At 45.8% G+C, this 22753-nt stretch overlaps 2 protein-coding genes across 2 annotated transcripts in view; both read left to right on the top strand.

The window, feature by feature from the left end:
• LOC119432820 (uncharacterized) overlaps window positions 1–9452 on the top strand; it is a 46327-nt gene extending 36875 nt beyond the window's left edge. The window contains 3 exon segments of the mRNA XM_049658402.1: window positions 1462–1617; window positions 6427–6614; window positions 7893–9452. Of these exon segments, the coding sequence (XP_049514359.1) occupies window positions 1462–1617; window positions 6427–6614; window positions 7893–8169 (621 nt within the window). The 3' untranslated portion in view covers window positions 8170–9452.
• Window positions 9453–10368: 916 nt separating this feature from the next.
• On the top strand, window positions 10369–22426 carry LOC119432819 (lysosomal Pro-X carboxypeptidase-like). The gene is made up of 8 exons (XM_037699974.2): window positions 10369–13094; window positions 13642–13743; window positions 14451–14632; window positions 14985–15142; window positions 16488–16657; window positions 16896–17051; window positions 17845–18032; window positions 20420–22426. Exons 1-8 carry the CDS (start codon window positions 12939–12941, stop codon window positions 20622–20624), a joined length of 1317 nt encoding a protein of 438 aa, XP_037555902.2. The 5' UTR covers window positions 10369–12938; the 3' UTR covers window positions 20625–22426.
• The last annotated feature ends 327 nt before the right edge of the window (window positions 22427–22753 follow it).

The raw sequence follows: 22753 nt of genomic DNA, 5'->3' as shown, positions 1-22753 counted from the left end.
GGAGAACTTGGGGAAACGAAAGCTGAATGCCAGACTTGTGCCGCACTCCCTCACACAGGACCAGAAGGACACGCGGGCATCAGTGAGCGCTGATTTGCTTCTCCGAGGCAGAGAAGGATGCTGCATTCGTCGAGAGCATCATTGCTGAAGACGAAACGTGGTGTTTTCAATACGATCCTCAAACAAAGAGGCAGAGCGCCGAATGGCGGTCCACAAGCTCTCCGGCGTCGAGAAAGGTGCGGCGACAAAAGACCAAAACAAAGACGATGCTGATAGTTTTTTTCGATGCCAGAGATGTCATACACGACGAGTTCGTCCCACAAGGGCAGACGGTGAATCAGGAGTTTTATATCCGCGTGCTCCAACACACGCATGATGCACTGCGACGCCGTCGCCCTGACTTGTGGGCATCTGGACAATGGAGCCTTCTCCACGATAACGCAAGGCCGCACACTGCTCTCAGCGTGACAAAATTTCTCGCCAAGCACAGCATTACTGTACTTCCCCATCCGCCATACTCGCCTGACCCCACCCCATGCGATTTTTTCCTGTTTCCTTGTGTGAAGGGACCCCTAAAAGTATCGCTGGATGGGGAGCGTGGACGCCATTTAAGAGGCCACGACAAAGGAACTGACAGCCCTGCCAAAAAAAAAAAAGCGTTTTCCAACTGTTTGCAAGACCTCAAGAAGCTTTGGAAGCTGTGTATAGACTGCAAGGGAGACTATTTCGATGGGGTGCTGCACATATGATTTCAATGTTAAACGCATTTTTTAATGGATTCAGTCTCGGAACTTTACGGACAAAGGTTGTAATAAGCTAGTCAACTCGCTTTCAATCGCTGATGCATGCTGTATTTTTTTTATTCCTAGAGATACACAGAATTTTCACCCAGCCGTTGGGAGATCTTAATTACAACCATTAACCAAGCCTTGTGTCTAATCCCTACTTACATTCCTTTTATGTAATAAACTCGCGCCTATTAATTTTTCATGACTTCTTTAAAGTTGCTTGACTAGAGAATTATTTAATAAAGGTAAGGCAATGACTCTGCACACGAGAATGAGGAAAGGGAACAAAAAAGAATGATTAAAGATGATAATGAGGATAGGAGGATAGGACGCGTATGTAACATAAACAACGTAGCACAGTGGTTTCCTAGAAGACTCGAGTCTAGTCAGGTGTTCTTCAGATAACAGCAAGAATTGCTACAATGCCTGTTACTGACTTTGTGGTTATACATTCCGGCCAATGTAGCACTTTCCGACATTGTTTGCCTTGAAATGCCTGCCAGCGATAGCCTCCACGTTTCTGTCGCGTAAGTGTGCTCAGTGTGTTGATTATGTGTCTTTTCTGCACAAGGACTTGGGCCTGCTGCTCTGTATTGCCTGAAGTGTCTTCCTCTGCACGCACCATTGCGACCAGAGATTTACGCCCCCCTTCCCTACCCTCATATTTTTACAGGAGATCTGCAAGCACTTTATCAATGCCCCAAAAACGAAACAGGGATTGGTGGATGCCGCTGCTGATGCTATGTCAATGTTTTTCTCTGGGAAGGAAGGACGACCGTGTCTCGACGTTTACCTGTACGAGAGAAACCTCGCGAGCTATCAGTTTCTGGTAAGCCGTGAAGTACTAGTTCATAATTAGCCCCATTTATCTTATATGTGTTGGATGCTTACCTTCTTAGTTCTTCACATTGAAACTTACCCTGACGCGGCACTGTATTTGACGTGGTGTTCGTTACAAGAGCGCAATTGCTGGACGCTGTTAATGCAGTGTTTGCAAATCTCGAGTAAGCACCATGGCACGGCTGCAGCCTTCTATTCGCACTGAAGCAAAAAAGAACGAGATTTACTGCTAACGACTATACAGTGACGTACTGCGACATACTTCTAACGACTACTGGCCCCTGGGCTATTCAAGGTTTCTTCAACGCGTGTCCCTGGCTATGATGAAGGACGAAGATTGATTCCAGACAGCAAAATGACGCAGCACATCGTAGTAGTGGGGCACGCCATATAGCAGCTGCTCGAACTTGACTTTGGTGTCACGGCGTTTCGCAGCACAGTGTGATGCGTGCAGACTTGTACACACCAGCAAAAAAAAAAAAAAAAGCGATTACAATTGCAATTGCTTCGTTCAAAAAAGTGGCAGGCCTTTGAGATCATAGGCTGGGATCGCGAGATGAAGAACAGAGAACATTCAACAGCGTAGATCCGGGCGCACTTTTTATGGAACCGATAGATAAGGACTTCAATGCAGACCTCTTTCGTTTCAACCACAGTAGCCCCTGCACAAGGTTCTTCTGCAACATTTCCAAGATTGCTCATCTAAACTACCATCGTTTCTGTGTGGCAAGGAGCAGTTAGCCTATACATCCCCAGAAGCACCACATCTTGTTGCAAACCCTTGAATACAGCTAACAAAAGTAGGCTGCTAACAGTCTTTAGAAGAAGCGGGGATAGAAAATTCACCGACGATTACGATACTCCTTCAGGCGAAGTTTGAGTGTAGCTCTATACATGTTTTCATTTCACGATATAATGGTTGGCGCGGACAATAGGCCTCGTGCGGTACGTTGCAAACGGGACGAAGTGTGACCCGAGTGCTTCGCTAATCTGGAGATCGCGAGAGCGAGCGCGTGGGTGACGCGGGAGCGCAATTCACAGCAGCCGCCGCCGACAAATCTACCAGACGACGCGCTCTACTCTGGCGCCATCTCGTAGCCATCGTCGCCGAACTACGCTTTTCTCACACTTTCACCATACCCTCCTCCCCCGCTTTTCTCCTCGCGTCTTTCCTCCTCCGCTGCGCTCCGTGTTCGCTCTTTCATCTTTCGCTGCGTTCGTTCGCTCGGTTACACCGACGCCGATGCTCGACGCAGGCACGGGCGTCTATGAGCTGCGCTCTCAAATGTAACTGGTTACAGTTACTAATTATTGCTTCACAAAACAGTTACAGTGACGGTTCACTTTGTGAACTCGGGTGACGCGCAAGCTTATGGGTGCTATAGCGCACGCGAAGCTATCGACCCTCAGTGCGCCTAGACTGTCCACATCGCAGACCACTTTCAAGATAAGGCTCGCGCGGCCGCGCCATACTCAGCAGCCAAAAATTGTATTTTCCTTTTCTTTTTAATGTCTTACATTTTCATTTCAGAGCGAATTTCCCCGATGCTTTCCTTGGCTTCATTGTCTGTTGGCTATATATAATCGTTATCCTAAACTATGCTTTTTTTGCTCAGTCGAAAATTTTGTTGCAGCTGGCCTTTACAATTTAAATTCTGGGGCATTACGCGCCAAAACCTCGATCTAATTATGAGACACGCCGTAGTGTGCGGCTCCGGATTAATTTTGACCTGCTGTGTTTCTTTAATCTGTGTATTTGAACTTCAAAAGAAGCCAGAAAAAAAAAGGGCAACGTCTCATGAAGCGCCAGTTCAATGGTGTTTAATAATATTGTTTATTTAAGCAGTTTATTGTTTGACAACTCATCAAGAATGCAAGAGGAAGAAGTGCTGTTCAGTACTATATTCAAATACAATATTGTGTCGGTTTATGTGCAGACCGCATTGGTCAAGCGATTTTTGACGCTACGACCCAGCCTCGCGTTTTTATTTGCTATAATTGACATAGACATGTCATGGAGCCCTCATGTTTCATACATGAAGAAGCGGTTAACAGGCATCTGTCACCTGTTTAAGTTCTTCACTGGATAGACATGGGGAATGTCCACAAGTGCTATGCTGCAACTATACAATGTTCTGTTTCTTGGCTTCCTGCGGTACAGCTTGCCAGCCTTAACTAACGTAAACAAAATGAGTCTGCGCACTATACAAAGCGTTCGAGCGCAAGCGCTCCGCATTTGCCTAGGCCTGCCTCGGAGTGCATCAACAGTGGCGACTATAGCAACTGCTGGAGACCACCTCGCCAAGACTCTCATTGAGATTGAAGCATTAAGGACACATATACGACATCTTGCCCGGACTCCCCACCCCCACCTGGCATGTCTGCCAGCGGACAGACCACGTACCTGTTTCTGCCAAACAATAGCCACGCATGGTGAATCATTACCAACTTGCTTCACTCCTGCCGCAAGACCTTCGATTCCTCCGTGGTGCCTTACTCAGCCAAATATCAACCTGACAATACCTGGCATCCAGAAAAAAGCAGAGCTGTCATCACCAGCCCTTAAACAGCTCGCCTTACTTCTGTTGTACGAGAAGTACCAAGACTCTGCCCATATATACACTGACGGATCCGTCCTGCCGAACAGCTCTACCGCGGCAGTTGTGATACCAACGATGGGCACAACTATTAAATTCAAGACGTCTCACGTCACAACATCGACGGCAGCAGAGCTCGCAGCGCTTTGTGCCGCGCTGCAATTAATAGTGATCAAGTGACACACAAATGGACAATTTTTGCCGACTCAAAGGTTGCTCTGCAGTCTCTACTATCACCTTTACGCCACGGTCCACACGAGCAGCTGCTCTTTGAGATTGCCGAGGCAATACACAATCTGACTGAGGTAGGGCAAGAAATAACTTTTCAGTGGCTTCCAAGTCACTGTGGAATTATCGGCAATGAACGGGCTGATCAAGCTGCCCGCACAGCTCATAAAAAAGATCACAAACGACCCATACCACTTTCTAGGACTGACGCTGCACGGAAGCTCCGCGTGCTTGCTCGCCAACGCACAAGGTGACAATGGAATGAATCGCACTTCATGCATGCTTGCTTATACTCTCTGGACCCAACCCTAAGCCTTCGAGTACCATCAAGGCTTCGCCGAGGAGACGCAACTCTTTTGTGAAGATTATGGTTGGGCGTTGCGTTTACCAACGCCTATGCGTTCCACATAAGAATGGCCGACAGCGCAGCCTGTGACCACTGCGGCAATGAAGAATCAATTGTACATATTTTGTGCGACTACCCGCAGTACAGTGCGTAAAGGCATTCTCTTACCAACTCGATCAACCAATTGGCCGACCGGCCTCTGTCGGAAGAAAAAGTTCTCCACCACAGACTGACTTAACGTCACAGAAGAAGGCCGTGCAGGCGCTTCTGCGCTTCTTGCGAGCCACCGGCCTATCCGACCGACTGTGATTAGAACCCTCTTCCGGTACAACGAAACAATCGCACACCTTCTTTGTGAGTGCCCTCGTTTTAACCCGCAGAGAGCAGCTCTGTCAGCCACGATAGATCAACTGGACAAACGCCCAATAACGCAAATCAACATCCTTGGAAACTGGGCTACAGGAACAACAGCGCGAGCCGCCCTGAAGGCACTGCTGCGTTATTTAAAAGACACCGGACTCAGTGACAAATTGTGACTCTACACTGTGTGACGTAGGATGGGACGTTGACACTGTGAAACACTAGAACGCCTTCGCAAACTGCGTGACAATGCCCAGAGAAACAATTCTGTTTTGTGTGTGGGTGATTTTCTTTTCTTTCCTTTTCCCTCCCTTTTTTATACTTATTTTTTTCTCTCTCTCTCCTGTCGAATCCCTTTACCCCTCCCCCGGATGCAGGGTAGCCAACCGGAGATAATCTCTGGTTAACCTCCATGTCTTTCCTTTACCTTTTTTTCTCTCTGCTATAGCAAGTTATACTTAACGTGCGCATTGGTTTGCGTCATGTTCTCTGAAAGCTCAACGCGTCGTGTGTGTAACACACACACACACACACACACACACACACACACACACACACACACACACACACACACACACACACACACACACACACACACACACACACACACACACACACACACACACACGCGCGCGCGCGCGCACGCACGCACGCACACACGCACACACACATATACACACACACACACAAATAATAAATAAACAGGAGGAAAGACGCGAGAAGGCGTAAAACGCAAGAGAGACGAAAATACGCAAGAGGCCTCAGGTATGCTAGTGACGAGGTTCTTCAACGTCCTAACTTCGGTAACTTGGCGCCGTTCACCAAATAATCATTTGCCTCTTATAGAATGCCAATCCATTATATCTAGATTTCATCCTGGGCTGTTTTGTTGTATACTTGTTGTATAGAGTTCAATGTGCGCTCAGTGTGTTCTTAAATTTATTTTCTTAGTGTTTATGTGAAACAATTGTTGTTGCTATGTAACCGCCATTGACAAAAAGGGGGCCGAAGGTACTCTCAAGCTATTGAATAATGGCTTTTTCTGCTTTGTCCCCTTTCACAATATTTTCGCATTACGACGAAGCAATGAATGAATTAATGCTGTACGTATGGGAAAATATATGTTATCGCAGTCTATGTGTCACCATATAAAGCCTTTTTAATCGCAGTTTTATGCGAAGAGCCATCGGAGTTTTTTTATTTTTTTTCCAGAAAACTGGAGAGCGTAATGCCATCTATCTAGTTTCTTTTTTCTTTTTTGTTTCAGACTTGCAACGAACTCATGCAGCCGTTTTGCGGCAATGGCGTAAGCGACATGTTCTATCCGTACACCTGGAATGCATCGGCTGAGAGAGAAAGGTGCCAACAAAAGTTCGGCATCACACCGGACTTTTACAGAACCGTCATGATGTTCGGAGGGAGCAAGTTCACCACAGCGACCAACATCATTTTCAGGTAGGGCGGAAGAAGGCAATTTACTCGGAGCGAGAAGTCGAGAGTTGATAGCTTGAATTATCACGTTGTGGCCATTAGTTCACGAACTGGAGAAGCAGACCAGACCCAAGTGAATATACTAAGCCTTGGAGGCAAAAAAAATGCGAAAAAGAAACGAAACTTACGCTAAACGGTAAAAATGAAGGCACTTGTTAGAGGCTAGAGTCCAGCATGGTGACTGGGGCGTAAAGAGAGAGAGAGAGAGAAAAGGGAAAGGCAGGGAGGTTAATCAGGTTGTATACACCTGGTTTGCTAGCCTACATTGGGGGAGGAGGAAACGGACAGGAAAGCAAGTAGAAAAGGGGGAAGGAATGGAATAACAAATGATGCGCGTGTACAGGCAACAGCATTCGCGGCCCAATTATAAAGACAGTCGCAGAGCTCAGACGTCCTTGACAAATCGCCGTCTACGAGGATGATGGTTGAGTCCATTGGTGCCAATGTGCTTTCTTCTGTGAACGCTGTGTCTTGCAGTCGGTTTAAAGTGGCGTGCAATGCCTCTTTTGCCGATGAAAAACAGCGTCGTAAGAAGTTAATGATGACCCTATTGACCTGGCTGGGTGACTAGTAACGGGAACGTAAGGCCTTTCTAGTCTGAAGGTTCAGTGGTGGCTAAGACTATACTTTAGGAACAAATGAACCAATTTTACCGATGTCGTACAACTGTGTGGATACTTAGAGACGTGAGATGATTCCTTCTCCTTTACTTGTCCGTCGTGTTCTTAGCAGCCGTTTGCCGCTGTATTAATGCAGCACTTGAACGTACGGTTATTACTCCAATCCCCCAAACTAAAAGTTACCACGTGATACCATATCGCCTAATACCGTAATGCTGCAGTGCGAAAACTGCATTTGTTATCATCATCCGTGTTGAAAAAGGTGATGCCGGTTAGACGACGCCTGCTACTCTTATTCTCTCAAATGTCAGACACAAAATAATGTAATGACAAAAGATGTAAATTTCACGCAGATGCATACAACATAAGTACACTACAAGTTATCGTTCCTGAGCAGTTCATAAAATGCATATTCTTCTGGAAATACAAACGACGTCGCTCATTAGTGCCTATCTCGTATTTTAAACCTTGTTATCTGATATTTTTCCATTCTTGCCTAGGATTTATACATGTTTTTTTATCATACAAAGCAAAACACGTGTAACGAATTATAGAGTAATAGAGTTAGAAGCGTTCACCTTAAGCTACCATAACACATAAAATCTCTCTTGTATTCTCTCAGCAATGGCGAGCTGGACCCTTGGTCGGCTCTGGGCATTCAAGAGCCTCCGAACGACGACGTTGTCGTGATCGTTATACCCGGTGCGGCGCATCACGTCGACCTGCGCTTCGCATCTCCAACTGACTCGCGAGCCGTGAAGCAAGCCAGAGTTATCGAGAAGAACTATATACGGCAATGGATTTCCCAGGATCCTCCAGGGTCACAACTAAAGAAGAACGGCCCTCGAGTCATCACTCGAAGAGATAGAACCAGCTTCTTCAACGCGTATAGGTTTTAGGCCAACTGTTTGCCCTCGTCACTATGCGCAACCCATGACTTCTAACTAGGAAAGAGACTCAGGGAATGTCCTGTAGGAGGTGTATCTCGGTCATTTGGAATGTCGTTTTTTTTATGTGCGTGGACGCAGCAATCTACGGCGATCGATATCGATAAATCTTCTCACAATAACGGCCAGTTACCTGCTTGTTGCCCTAAGTTCACATGCTTCGACCATCGCCGTAGCACAGGTACCTTGTGCTCTGCCTCATATTGTCGGAAAACTTACAAAAGCCCTTAAATGCCGTCGTGACGGGCTTCTAACTGATACGTTTTCTAACAACCAATGCACGGTACGTGGCCTATTTTTAAACGCATGAAAATGTTTGTACAGACGCGTTTGGTCTTTCACGTTTCACAATGACGCTATCTTGACGAAACTGGGCACGAGATCAATAATTTTTTGGTGCAACAGTAAAAAATGGCGGCACCCGTGAACCAAAAAAAAAATCGTCAGTATAAATGGTCAGCGCAAACCTTGTCAGCAAAGGTTTATCTGCTAGTGAGCTTTCAGACCCAGTACGGATAAGACTTTGAGCGATGACACTGCCTGCTCTCTCTCTTTTTTAATTTTTAGTCACTGAGGTGAACCTTCCCGCTAAAGCACGGTACTGTTAGTCGTTAATATGCACTCGCTTTTTTTTTAGTTTATTCGCTGTCAAAGAAGAAACAAATATGACAGACATGTCTTGAAGCACGAATAAGATGGTCTACATACATACCATTCTCGTTGCATTACTTTGACGTTGAATACTTGGAAGTATACTCAGAAATAAGTCCTATAAATGAATGCACGCAAACGAGGGTACAGAAAAAAGAGAACCTGACCATCCTGACCCTACACGTCGGGGTGCCACGGTGTTCTGCCATTATAGTTATTCCTCTCATGAGTTGTGACAACTAAAGCTAATTACGTTTTTAGATTAGAATAATAAACGCGGAGACAAAGATAATTTCGTGACACACGTACTATATGGATTCACAGCGGTTGATTTAATTCTCCTTTCGTTCCCATGGCAACTCGCACTAGCAAGCGGCAGTTTTTAGTGAGCCAAACATTGTTGTTATTATGCAGAGCAATAATTGTTTGCTAAATCTCTAGTTTTGTACAATGACGTTTTCTCACGATTTTTTATACATGAGTGCGCGTACCTTGTCAGTTTGTCTCCTTGCCATGATTTATAGGAATCGAATCAATAAAATATTTAAGCTGATCACCTATAACTATCTGAATATTGCAAACACCAAGCGCAATTTATTTCTCTCCTGGAAACCTCCATATGACGCAAATGTAGCTTGAGTTGCAGAGGGGGAACAAGGAAGCCTGGGTCGGAGTCAGGTTCCGAGAAGGGTATTTTCCTCCTTCTCCTGAACCATGTTCAATACAGTTAACTGTTAAAGGAAGCACCTAGCTGGTAATAGAGGCAACATAACATAATCACTTCTACTTTTTTACGAGAAAGAAATCGCTGATATTATACGCGTTACTCTGGCGTATATTAAAAAAAAATTAACCCCGTGCCTTCATGTCATAATTGAGCTGTAACTGGCAGCAAAATACTAAATGGCTGCTTCCTTCGACAGTGGATCGTACATATTTGAACAATAAATTTCATTCATCGTACTTTTGGTAACAGCGCAATATCCAACAAGGACAAAAGGAAGTTGGACAACCGAAAGTACGATGAATCCTAACCAACTGGCCTAAACAGCTTCTACCCCAGATTCTATCTTGCTCCAGAATAAATTTCATCGTGAACTTCTACTTTGTAAGGGCGCACTGATGCAGGACAAATCCTCTTGGCGAAAGATTGTTGCTTTGCTGAAGCTTCCCTTGTTCGCCTCGTGGTGATCAAGTTGTTTTTGTGAAATTGCTGTGACGCCCTTGCTTCGCTTGAATACAGCGTGATAAGAACGCAAAATACCCGACTATAGGTTGTAGAAAATAATAAAAATACCAGAAAAAGTTGTACTTATTTTATAGAAGTAAAATGCCAAGGCTAGGTTTGCAGCGCCGATGTTACTGCCAGTGTTCGGTAGTAGCTGGGCTTCACACGTCTCCAGCACCCTTCCAACGACCCCCCTTATCAGAATTTGAGCGGTTGGTCAAGTTGCGGTTAATGCGCGTCAAAAACATATGCCCTTATTATGCATTTAAATATTTCTTCACATTGGTTAGCGTTTTGCTTTAGGAATTATATCACTGAACCGAGAAAAAATACGACAAAAAATAATACGCTAGACCGTGGCTACGGATCCACATGGCTGAGGTGAGTTCATTGCTTTTTGACTCTATCTATTTTCGGAAGTTAAGGATGCAGCTTTACACAGGGACAAAAAATATTCGGGACGTTTTCGTTCAAACTGAAGGTGCGGTGATTGCGCGAGTCTTTACGGTATTCCCAAACTTAACTATAAGTGAGTTGCAGTTAGAATACAAAACATGGCTCGTATAAGTGATAGTTTCGCATCCGCTACCCAGCAGGCCCGGAGATGGAGAACGCGAGCAACGCGACGACCTTCCAGCTTCTGCAGCCCGCAGGTGCCGGAACAAGTTTCGGTCGAAGTGGAGATAAGTGACCCATCATCGCGGAAGAGGTGGTTCCGCGTATAGCCAATTATGTCGCGTGCCCATCTGTAGCAGCTCCCGTGTGTTATGTAGACCTAAAGCATTTCGGGTGAATGTATACATTTGTACTTGTTTGCGTTTGCATACGCAGCGGGGGTTTCTCGTGTAGTAGGTCAGTAGGCTATGACCTTACCTGCGCCTGTGTAGGCCGCCCACATAGGAGAATTTCTTCTCGTGAAGAAGGAATGTTACTTCCTTAGTTATTTTATCGTCCCATCTATCCTCTAACACTGCAAAATCGACATGCATGAGGGAGGTAGTGTGAATATGGACGTAACGAACAAATAAAGCAGGAAGGCAGTGCCGTACAATACTGTAAGGACACTTTCGAGAAAGGTATGCCCATGATTTAATTTTGGGAACGAAGCCAATACCTCGAAAGAAGTGACTTGAGGCATGGGAAAAAGAACAATTGTATTTATGACACCTTAACTTTGCCCTTGTTCATTATGATAGCATAAAAATCGACAGAAGCATGTGTGTTGTTTGCCGAAAGGAAGATTGTAAAAATGCGACTGAACAACACAACAACTTTTTTCGAGGATAGGAAAGAGATAAGAACTAGCAACAATAACGAGACCAACGAAATTGCATAACCAAGCGTTATTACGAAAACAGAAAAACCTACAAACAATAACAAAGCCATACCGAAAATAAAAGAGAAGCGTTCATGAAAGGCTTACTGATGTCTATAGACGCACGCAAGTCATCAGAAAACACCCGTTGAGCATAGCAACGCAAACCAAGCGACCGCGTTCGCAATGAAAGAAACAGGTCCCATGTAAAAAACAAGCAACTGGCGAGGCGCAAGACACGGACGCTATCTGACCCGAAGCAGAGCTACTAAACGGGAAAGGATGTTACGTTACCTGCCCGAGGCTCTACGGCGCCACAGACATTACGTCTACGCCCAAGACCATACGCCGTTTGGGCAGTCGGCATCTCAATAGCAGCCTGGTCACCTTGGTGTTTTAAGGGACCCCTAGCCATGGATAGCATGTGGCTGTTCGTTGGATCACTATTAGCACTCGCTGTCACGGAGACTGCGACCACCGAGCAGAAGTACAGGGTTGCGTACTTCAAACAAAAGGTAAGCGCTTCTTACGAATTTGTCGGGCAAGTTATAAGTGAGCGGCATGCGTGATCAGTATCGCTGTGAAACTGCATCCGCGATGACACGGTGACTGAGTTTCTTATGTGTAGAGAAGACGTTAGTAACGTCAACTCAGTTGCGAGAACTACACACGCTCGTTTATGCTCTGAACGCCACAGTACTAGGGGTATTAGGTGCCTATTTTAATCCCGTTCCACGTGACATTCAACGAAGCAGTTAACGCGGCTACCGAGAACAAACAGGGGGTCAGCTTTTTTGACCAGCTTGAATAACGCGTTGCTTTTAAAAGACGTTCCCCTTATGTGGTGTAATTTCGTAGCGCGCAAACATGCGCGTCACAGCGAGCGCTCCAGGACAATGACAGGGCTAAAATCAGCTAATTTATTAGCGAGGCAGATATTCTTGAAGAATATGTGTAAAATGTATTACAATTCAATTTCGGGATTTCACGTGCCAAAATCACTATGTTATTACGAGGCATGCCATGGTTGGGGACTCCGGATTAATTTTGACCACCTGGGATTCTTTAACGTGCACTATAACACAAGCACACGGGCGTTTTTGCAGTTCGCCTCTATCGAAATGCATCTGTGCCATTTATTATCAGAAGAATGTTAAAGATAGCAGGTTATTCAATGAAGGTGAATGAATGAGGGTATTTTTCATGGCATTATTTCCACAGTGCAGTGATCGAAAACCAAAATACAAGACCTCAATAAGTATGGAAAGCGACCTAGCCTCTCTACAGACCCCGCTGCTGAGTTCTACTTAGTCCTTTTTCAGAATGACAATTTGCAACGTCACGCTGTGCTTACTCCCTCACACGTGTGGTCGACCGATTGTTCTTGCGGGGGACTAGCACTAACGAACCGTCTTCAAAGGCATTTCCATGTGAAGGAGAAGCCACGAATGAATAGGAAAGTGTTTCGTGCACAATATTAAAGTTGTCATTGGAAAGTGTGATGTCTAACAGGACTGTGCACAATCAATGTTTCTGCTTCAGGTCGACCACTTCAGCTTCAGCAACCGGGATTCATTTCGTCAGCGTTACCTCGTGTACGAGGACCACTGGAACAGGAATGGCGGTCCCATCTTTTTCTACACTGGAAGCGAAATGAACGTCGAAGTCCTGGCTAACCAAATGGTAAGGGACGATTACGCGCATAGAAATTATTGTTATACGATCACCGCTACTAAATTATAAAATCATTATATTGAGTTTCAGTGCAATGATATAGATTAGAAAACGGTACGTGCATTTTAAAAAGCAAAAAATAATTCCTAAGAAGATAGCAGTTCCTAAGAAGATGGACGCTTGAAGAGATAAATGGTATGGAATAATGAACGCTGCCGGAGCCATGCACATTCCGATAAAACGAGTTATCTTCATCAGGGTAATTTTCAGACCTCTTGTGCAAACGTTGGCTTCAGCGCCATCCCTTGTTTCCAATAAACAACCTTTCCAGTTATTTACGAAGAATGGTGCATAAGAAAGCTAATCTGTGAAATGCATACCTTCATTACGTTACATCCTCGGCCAAATACAAGGAAAATCGGAAATTTATGTAGAAGAGCTAACGAACGTGAATTATGCGTTAAGAATCATCTCTATGTCCCAAAATTCCCACGATGTTGACTTTGTATGCAATATTAAATTGGTTTAGCGTTGCACTTTCTTTCTTTTTTCTTAGGGAATGATGTACGACTGGGCAAAGGACTTCAAGGCTATGCTGGTGTTCGCGGAGCACCGCTATTATGGTGACTCTCTACCCTACAGAGAACGATCGTTCAGTGTAAGTAGGTAGCAGGCCTGTCTGTAGTTATCGACGGCTGGCTCAGGGCACCTTGTCTACATGAAAATTAAAATATTTTGGGGATTTATGGTCCAAAACCAGCAGCTGGTTATGAGGTATACCGTAAACTCCGCATTCATTTTGACCTCCTGGTGTGCATTAACGTGCACCTAAATCTAAGGGCAAAGTGTTATTGCATTTCGGCCTCATCAAAATGCGGCCGCCGTGGCAAGGATTGAACTCGCGACCTCGAACTCAGCAGCGCATTGCCATAACCACTTTGCCGCCTGAATATTTAATGAAGTCTAACTTTTAAAAAGTGCGCTGGTCACGTGGTTATTTGTCGCTGTCGTCTGGCTATTATAAAACGGCCACTTTAACCGCACGTTACATTTTACAATCGCTCAGTACTTCTACGTTGTAGAAGGGAGGAAAGATATTTGTAGAATATTTCAGGAATAACTAGATGATCTTTCTAAATAACTTCCGTACAAAGTAATACTATCCTGGCTTTATAACGTGCGCATTTACAATTGTATAATGTACCAGCATTTAATTTCAAATAAAGCATTGCATCTACAATCCTTTTCACTACATCTTACGACACTCAGCCGCTCCATGTACTCTAAAACAAGTTGCTTAACATAGAAGCTAAAAGCTACTTCATCTTTTCTTCTTGCTTTATTCATTCATTACATTGGTCACAGTCCAGGCAGAGGCGAGGCTACCTGACAACGGAACAAGCACTGGCCGACTTTGCCTACCTGATACAGCACATCAAGAAGAACGCACCTGGCGCCGAGAAGAGCATGGTGGTGACCTTCGGCGGGGGATACGGCGGCATGCTGGCTGCCTGGATGCGCGTCCGCTACCCGCACCTGGTCAAAGGGTGATTAGAGAATCATTTCTATCAGTGATCGCGTTCAATCAATCATTCATTCAATCAATCAATCAATCAATCAATCAATCAATCAATCAATCAATCAATCAATTAATTAATTAATTAATTAATAATGAAAAGTAGTTAAGCACTGGCTGAATAGTAGCCCCCTGACGTCTTTCGAAGAGCAGGCGTGACTGACGGAATACTTGTCATCGTGGCTAATAATAATAATAATAACGCTTGATACAACGGAAACTTTATGTAAATAATGAAAACTTATGTAACAGTGTCTCCTATCAGAACAAACAGGCTAATTTCCAGGTCGAATGCTTCTCGGGATATACTTTCCCTTCCGCAGAGCCTACGCATCCAGCGCCCCCATCGCGTACTACAGCAACGAGGTGGCATGCGAAAAGTTCCCGCGCGCCATCACCGACAGTTACAAGAGCCAGTCGCAGAACTGCGCCGCCAGCATCCGCCGATCATGGGCCATCATGGACAAAATGGCGGCTACAGGTGAGCTTGTGCAGTGGTGCCTGCAATATACGGCAGGTGGCCTGTTGGCATTGCTTAGGGCCGCCTACACTATTGGCCTCGAGGACACGCTCCATCTGCTGAAATCTCTTCGTGACGTAGAAAGCGACATCGCGCGATACTGGCTGCTAAGGCTTCGGCATCTCCAGCGGTTCAGCCACGGGTAATTCCGAGTGCTTGCATGCTTTAAGCGTTGTATGTGTGGCGTCTTGGCTGCAAAACAACCTAGCGCGTACACCCCAGTCTGGTGTGTGGAGAAGCGAAGGTAGTTAGCGAGCGAGCAACCTGATGCTTTAATATTGGCTATTCAGTTCGCCTGACCATTCATAAAAGTAGTTATGAGTACTTTTGCCGCAATAACAGCACTGTTCACAGCATTCGTCGGGGGAAAGCGGCTTGCCAATTTCGCCAGAAAAATGACACGGCGATGATTTATCATAGCTGTCAGTTGGGCGTGCCGGTAAAAACCCCCTTAGTGGCAAATAATCGAGAATTAATGATGGTAATGGGTGCAAGTATGGTTATGATAGTAACGATACGGATGGTATAATACAATAATGACTCAATAATGACCCTGACTCAGCAAAAAAATGACAATGACTCAGCGAAAAAAGATTACCACTCAAAAACCACTGAAATGGGTTCGGACATAGATGTCATATCAAACGAGCGCGATACAAGCCGTGTGTAGATTGCTTGCTCGACTCTTACGATCATCATATTGTTACGTTTTTAGTGACTTCATCAGCCAAGCATCTCGCTGCCGCTTCGTTTTTGGGCACGCGTGAAAACTGACGCCGGGCTCGGCCGAATACGTCCCGCGCTGCGACACCGGGCAGTAAACGATGCTGTAAGAGTGGGCAGGTAAATTGCAGCCTTTGGAATGAAACACGTTATCTAAAACCCTGCAATCAAGGCTTCAATCGCCCAGTCAGAGAGCTACGTTGACTGGGGCAAAGGCGGCAAAGGTGGAGAAGGCGTGAACGCGAGTCACGTGATGTCACCTTCTACGTCACAGCGATGGCAGTGCCGGTGTGTCCAGTGGTGACCCTCGAGGCCAACATACACATATGCGTCAAAGGGGCTCAAGTTCCCGTATATCCCTACTTGATCCCACTCGCACTTCTGACAGATTTGAATGATTACTTTTGAGCGCTTCAAAGCGCCCTCGAAGGGCGGTTTGCATTGGGCCGGTCGAATAGTAGGCTGTTGGGCTGGTCATTATGAATGACGCATTCGTTATTACAGAACTTTCGATCTAGCCCAACTCAATAACTTCCTTTAGTTCCCTTTAAGGTATTTCTTAAAACTATTTTCTTCCCGACAGATGATGGACTGAGCTTCCTCACGGAGGCGTTCCACTCGTGTCAGCGCTTGACCACGGACAGCATTCCGCACTTGTACCAGTGGCTGAAGGAAGCCTACCAGACCATGGCCATGCTCGACTACCCTTACGACACAGAGCTGTTCGGAAAGCTGCCGGCGCACCCGGTCAAGGCAAGGAACTCGCCATGTAGCCTATAGCCATGCGCAATGCATGAACGAAACACACGGTGTGGTGGTACTCTTATGTAGAAGAACTGCATTTCGATGCAATAAAACTAAAGAAGCCTGCTTACTTCATCTTAATTTCAACATTCTAAGCTAATTCGTAAATAAATTATAGAACACCCTGAGCATTTTCAAAGCTTAAGTAGTGGATTTGCTCCGATTGAATAGCTTACTTGCCTTGCAGGAAGCCTGCCGATTCCTGTGGAACCCATTACAAACGGGTGAAGACCTCGTACGAAGCCTTCACAAGGCGGCCTCCATACTGTACAACAGCTCTGGAAATGCTGCCTGCTACAGCATCGACGGTAACATTGGAGTTCACGCGGGCTGGATGTTCCAGGTATTTTACAAATCTGCTTAGACAGGCTAAGCAAGAGTGATAGATTAAAAGGAAGAGCGCTTCAGTAGAGAATATGTGTCATAGAGGTACGACGAGGGATTAAGGTTCACATAAAGTCACTGGAATTTGGATTAACAAACCACGTGGCGCCATCTCTCGGACCTCAATCTCACGTAAGTCAAGCAAATGTTCAGAAGGGACAGCAGTAAGAAGAGTTCTAAAAAAAAAAATGAAAAAAATAAAAAAAAACGACCTCGAGTCCTGCTGTTAGATATCTCTTTCCGCCTTTGTGTTGCTCTTCCTTAAGCATGTTGAGGAATTAAATAGCCCGAGTTTAAGCAACCCTCTAACTAAGGATGTCGTGCGGGATGTGATACATATCACGACAACGACAGCAACATGTGCCGTTTTACAAGAGAAAGGCAGTCAGGGCACGTCCTGTGGTCTTCCGCCATTGTGATTAAGATTATTGCAAATTACTAGCATTGTTTTGATGCTAGTTCCAAAATTACACAAATCATCAGCTCATTATGCAGTACCTATTATTCTATACCATTGTATATCACATAGCTAACACTCTAATTACATAAAATCCTCCATGTACTGGTTTTTCTGCAGCATAAATTGCGCAGTCAAACTAACGCCTACAGCTCCATGACTTTGAATTTGTGCCGTGGTTAGGATTCCAATATTTACTTAACTGCAACGGCTTCCTGAGTTTACACACGAAAGTTGTCCTAACTGCTCGGTGTTCGCGTAAGTGGCACCCCAACCAAATCTGTACCGTTTCCAGACGTGCACGGAACTGGTGATGCCCGAGTGCACCAACGGTGCAGAAGATATGTTCAAGCCGAAGAAGTGGGACGTTCGGAAGCACGCCAAGAGGTGTCAGCAGCGCTTCGGAGTGACACCCGATCCGGAGCGGCTGAAGGTGCTTTACGGTGGCAGTGACTTACAGGGCGTCTCCAACGTAATATTCACGTAAGTTTCGTGTACACTTCCACCATAAATCCTGCGAACGCATTTTTTTAACACGAAAGTGTTTTATGCCGGGGTCCACCAAGACTTCACTGACGTATTTCCGTCACGGAAATACGTCAGCTTACAATGTACACGAACATAATACAAAGAAAGAAACCAGAAGAAAAAGTTCCACAAACATGCAAAATTTGGAAATCGAACCCACGACCTCTCGGTCCGCGACGATAGATCGCCGAGCGTTTAACCCATTGCGCCACAAACGCATTTGCAGAGAGCTACACAGACGCGCCTTATATATCTAACACTCCTCCGTGTACCCGCGCTCTTGCTCGGGGCGGTGCCGCCGCCTACGAGCAGAAAAAGTTGTCGCAGTTTCACCTGAAAGGCGAAGCATCAATTGCGATAGCAAACTTGTAGAGAGCTTTACGGAGTAATGATATTAGCTTTATCAGCTGTATAAACTTGGACATGCAGCAGCATCGGCAACACGCAGAACTGTTGTCGACGCCATCGGCGTTTTGCCCGCGTTCGCTCAAAATGCGTGCGGCATTGGTGACTGTTGCCGGAGCCTCTGATATAAATAGGCACTGCGTGCCGCAGCTAAACGTCGCCTCCCTTCCCTCCCCCTCCCCCACGGCCTCTCGCTCGTCGGAAGAAGGCGCGTTTGCTCTACATACATGGTGATTGTGAAGGAGAACAGAGACGCCTACTTCTGCAGCCCTTAAGCGAGCACGGCGCAGAACGCGCGTTTGTTCTCCGCCGTGCGTTCACTCCCCGTGAAAGACGCACCCCTCGCGCCCTTTCACTCGCACATACAGCGTTCGGCGCGCGGCGACGATTTCTTCTCCAAATGACGTCATACGGAACCTCACGGCGACGGCGACGGCGACGCCGACGCCGACGGCAGAAATCTGCTTTTGAGTGTCCATATAATTGTTATCGCAATAAAAGAGAAGTACTGCATTATGACACTAACGCGCACCGACAGTGAACGCTTCGGTGGTCTCAGCACTACGACGCCTCGATGCCAGCATTCGAAGGGACGCTGGCATCAAGAAGCACTACCAACGCCACCTAGGTGGCGTTCACCGTACTCAGCACAGCGGAGCGTGGCCTCCGCAATTAGCTCTGAAAATGTTTCTGAAGTTGATCGCGGAGGCTGCAATTACGACGCGCTGTACGCGCTGATTTGACTCGGTGACGATTCAGTTACGTGCTTTGTCTTGCGCGTTGTATTAGTGTGTCAGTTACGTGCTTCGTCTTTCGCGTTGTGCTAGCGTGTGCAGCGTAGTGCAGCTTCCATATGCACGACGGTTGCTCATGGTCATCGACGTTGGTAGTCGTGATGGAGGAGACGTGCCACCAGGCGTCAGCGTGGGTGCATCAACGCCTAAGGGCGCTTTAGCCACAAAACACCAATAGACATTATATATCAATGTGCAATAAACATTACACTACTTCTGTGAAGACACGTTGCACTTTCGTGTTCTATACCGATTCCTATATAAGAGGGATCAACCACATTTTTTTTAATATATGAAACCCAAGTGGCGAGTTACTCAGGCTGATGACTAAAGTCATCGTGAGGGTTTCTTGTTGTATCCGCAGCTGCCTCGAAGCTTCAAGCCAGAGGATCACCCTCATGCTCTTCCACAATATAAATCCCTGTGCTCAAATTTAACACAGGCAAGGACTGTCCGGCGATATACATAGAGAAATAAGCGCAACGGAAATGAACACAAAGGCTTACATAATTTTTAGTTACGCAGCAGTGACTACAGTGACCAAATGCCAGCCTGTCTTGAATTCTATCGGAGAACATGAGTTCTGTCGGAGCACTTGCTGATTTGATCAAACATTCCGCATCACAATTTCCGCATGTTGAATACAAAGCCGAAAATATGACGCTGTATAAATTTGGAGAAGATCCTCGCTATATACATATAGAGAGAGATACTTTTTAATGGCAGAAAGGGGGAGAGTTCGGCCTGAGCAAAGTGCCTCTAGCCTGCTACTCAACGCTGGGAAAGGGGTTTGGGGGAATAACACTATAGATAACTACAGGACTCCATTAAAAGAGCGAAGTATATAACCACACGCGTGTAGCAATATGTATAATATACATCCCCTGTTTTGTGCCGTATGAAAGGAAAGGCAACAGCGTCAATAACATAAAATATGGTTTTGGTTAATGTAGCGCCAAAAATCACATAAGGCCCTAAATAGTTAGGCACCTGAGTATAATACTGCAGGGAAATTTGACCTGCTTCAATCCAGAACGGAACACTGTATGATATGCTGGTTGCGGTGTTTACTAGATGAGGTGTCCTGCCAATAAAGTTCTAGCTCTCCACGCGCTCAAAGCCGGTATTTCTCGAAACACGCAGAAACAACCTGCGGGACCCGTGGTACTACGGCGGCGTCCTGTCCGGCAACGAGGCGACGACCTCGATCGTGGTGCGGAACGCCGCCCACCTGCTGGACTTGCGGAAGCCGAACGACCTGGACCCCGTGTCGGTTGCCTGGGCCCGGACTCGAGCCAAAGGAACGCTGTGGCGCTGGCTCACACCAAAGCTGAACTTTTTCGGATAGGCTCGCCACCTGAAACGCGCTGTTCACGTCTATTTGTCTAGCGACCTTTCAGGTTTCTCGAATGGTCGCCTTGGCGCTCGACAGTAAATAAGATGACTGAGTCCTGCGTGAACCAGACGACCATAAAACGAATACACGCACAAACCGGGCTACTATAGCTTCTTGCGCGAACCAGACGATATTTTGTCGTAGTCTGGTTTGCGGAAGTCTTTTTATTTACTGTCATGCACCAACTAGCCCAACAACATGTTTTCAAAACATGATGCTCAGCGTCGGCGTGAGAATGCTTTGCAACTGGGAGCAGCCAGGAAGTTGCGCCATCCTCATACAATCAACAAACATGATGAAATCAAATTACAATTCCGTATTTTCATCTCCATCAATCAATACATAGTGGAAGACGAAGTTCTTTATATCACTGCTTCCTAGTGGGTATGTGGCACTAAATTCTAGTCTCTACATCTGCATTAGGCAAAAAGAAGGAAGACTACACGTGTCGTACTATACACCATGAAGGTAACATTATCGTGACCAACATCGTCACTTTGTGGGTTCCCAACTTCAAATACCATAAAATAAACTAATACAGGAAAGCAGCAGTTCTCTACTCTGCGCGGAGGTAAAGAATTAGATACTATAGGGAAGAGAAGATAATGGTATACTCATTCTGCATGACAGATATTCCCGTTGTATTGAAGAAAAAAAAAGCCGAGAGGGTCAATCAATAGTTAATTTCTTTAATAAATGTTTAATTTTATATATTGACATCACGTCTTATTTTATTTCCGATACAAAGGCTTCAAATTCGCACTTTGTTCATCACTTAGGGTCCCAAGTAATTCGTGTACATTTGGAGCATGCGCAGTTTGCCGCGCAAAAAAGCGCGATTCGTAATACGCGTAATCTTCGATAGATGGCGAGACACTGCTAAGCACGACGCCATCCCAATCTGTCCGATACTCATCGCATTCCGCTGGGCGCCGACTTAACGCGTTCCTCTGTCGGGAAAGAACTGTGTTTTCCAATTTTTACACAGCGAGAAATAAACATGCGAACCACAATATTGAAAGGGAATGCACAACTTTCTCAGCTGTGTAGAAAATGACTGTGTAGAAACTGACAATGAACGGTGGTGAAACGCATGGCAGTGAAATGTTTCATGCCCCCATTACTCTGCCAATGGAACCTCGAAAAAAAAAATTAAATAACAGCCGACGTCTGCAATTCCTCCAGCTCTGAACTCATTCACTGCGATAGAATTAGACTTTCACAGCAAGCATAACTGTTTTCTCAATAGCTTCTTTGCGAAGCTCACAACGTCGTGGTCGTATGCATCCTATACTACGGCCTCCGAAATACGTAAATAGACACCACCAATCTTAGAGTCTCAATAAAGCACAAAGGATGTTCTGGAGCAGAAAAGTAACAAATTGCCAAGCGCTAATGCTGCGAGACAATTTAGTTGGTACATTGGGTTCCAAACTGCACATTGCAGGCAGGACGTAAATTCTAGCTTCAGTGTGAGTGGCTCGCAAAGTTGTTTTTGTTCGTCATGGGGCGGCGGGTGAAACTGAGCACGTGGAGGGGATCTGACGACGACTCGAGATAATGCTGACGCCTTTATTTCGTGTACTCTAAATGAAGGTGATAATAGTCGGTACGCAACAGTGAATTCACTTCCAAAGGTCGTCGCTCTGCGGCCCAGCCGCTCCTGTTTTACCGCTGACTGCACACATCACAACAGCTATATTTCGGACGCGTGCCTTATCCGACCCAATACTCACTGCTTCTCCTGATTATAACAAAACTGTTATTTCCCTGGCGTATCGAATTCTACGACACTAAGAAGCTTGAAGTTTCCCTGACGAAGAAGCTTGAAGTTTCCCTGACATTGCCGCATACAGTGCTGGACATATACTTACACAGGTGAGTTTAGTGTCCTCTCATCCGTGCACTTTTTGCAATACGGAAGAATCAATTCAACACTTCCTTCTATCTTGTTTCCGCTTCGCTGTGTCGAGAAAACAAACCTAGAAACTTTCCGTTCGAAGACTTGCCTTGTTATTCTTTCGTTCGGACCCACTGCGGTCGCCCAGTAGCTTAGGCGTCGCGCTGCTGAGCTCGAGGTC

Source organism: Dermacentor silvarum, chromosome 11 (assembly GCF_013339745.2).
Source record: "Dermacentor silvarum isolate Dsil-2018 chromosome 11, BIME_Dsil_1.4, whole genome shotgun sequence".
Taxonomy (NCBI): Eukaryota; Metazoa; Arthropoda; class Arachnida; order Ixodida; family Ixodidae; genus Dermacentor; species Dermacentor silvarum.
The sequence above is the reverse complement of the archived record's forward strand: the minus strand, read 5'-3'. Positions and strand labels throughout refer to the sequence as shown.

Coding starts and splice junctions, on each gene's coding strand:
- LOC119432819 (XM_037699974.2), top strand. CDS start 12,939: ATGTTTCTGCTTCAGGTCGACCACTTCAGCTTCAGCAACCGGGATTCA. Junction 15,143..16,487: donor GGACAAAATGGCGGCTACAG/GTGAGCTTGTGC, acceptor TCTTCCCGACAG/ATGATGGACTGAGCTTCCTC. Junction 18,033..20,419: donor GTCTCCAACGTAATATTCAC/GTAAGTTTCGTG, acceptor CGAAACACGCAG/AAACAACCTGCGGGACCCGT.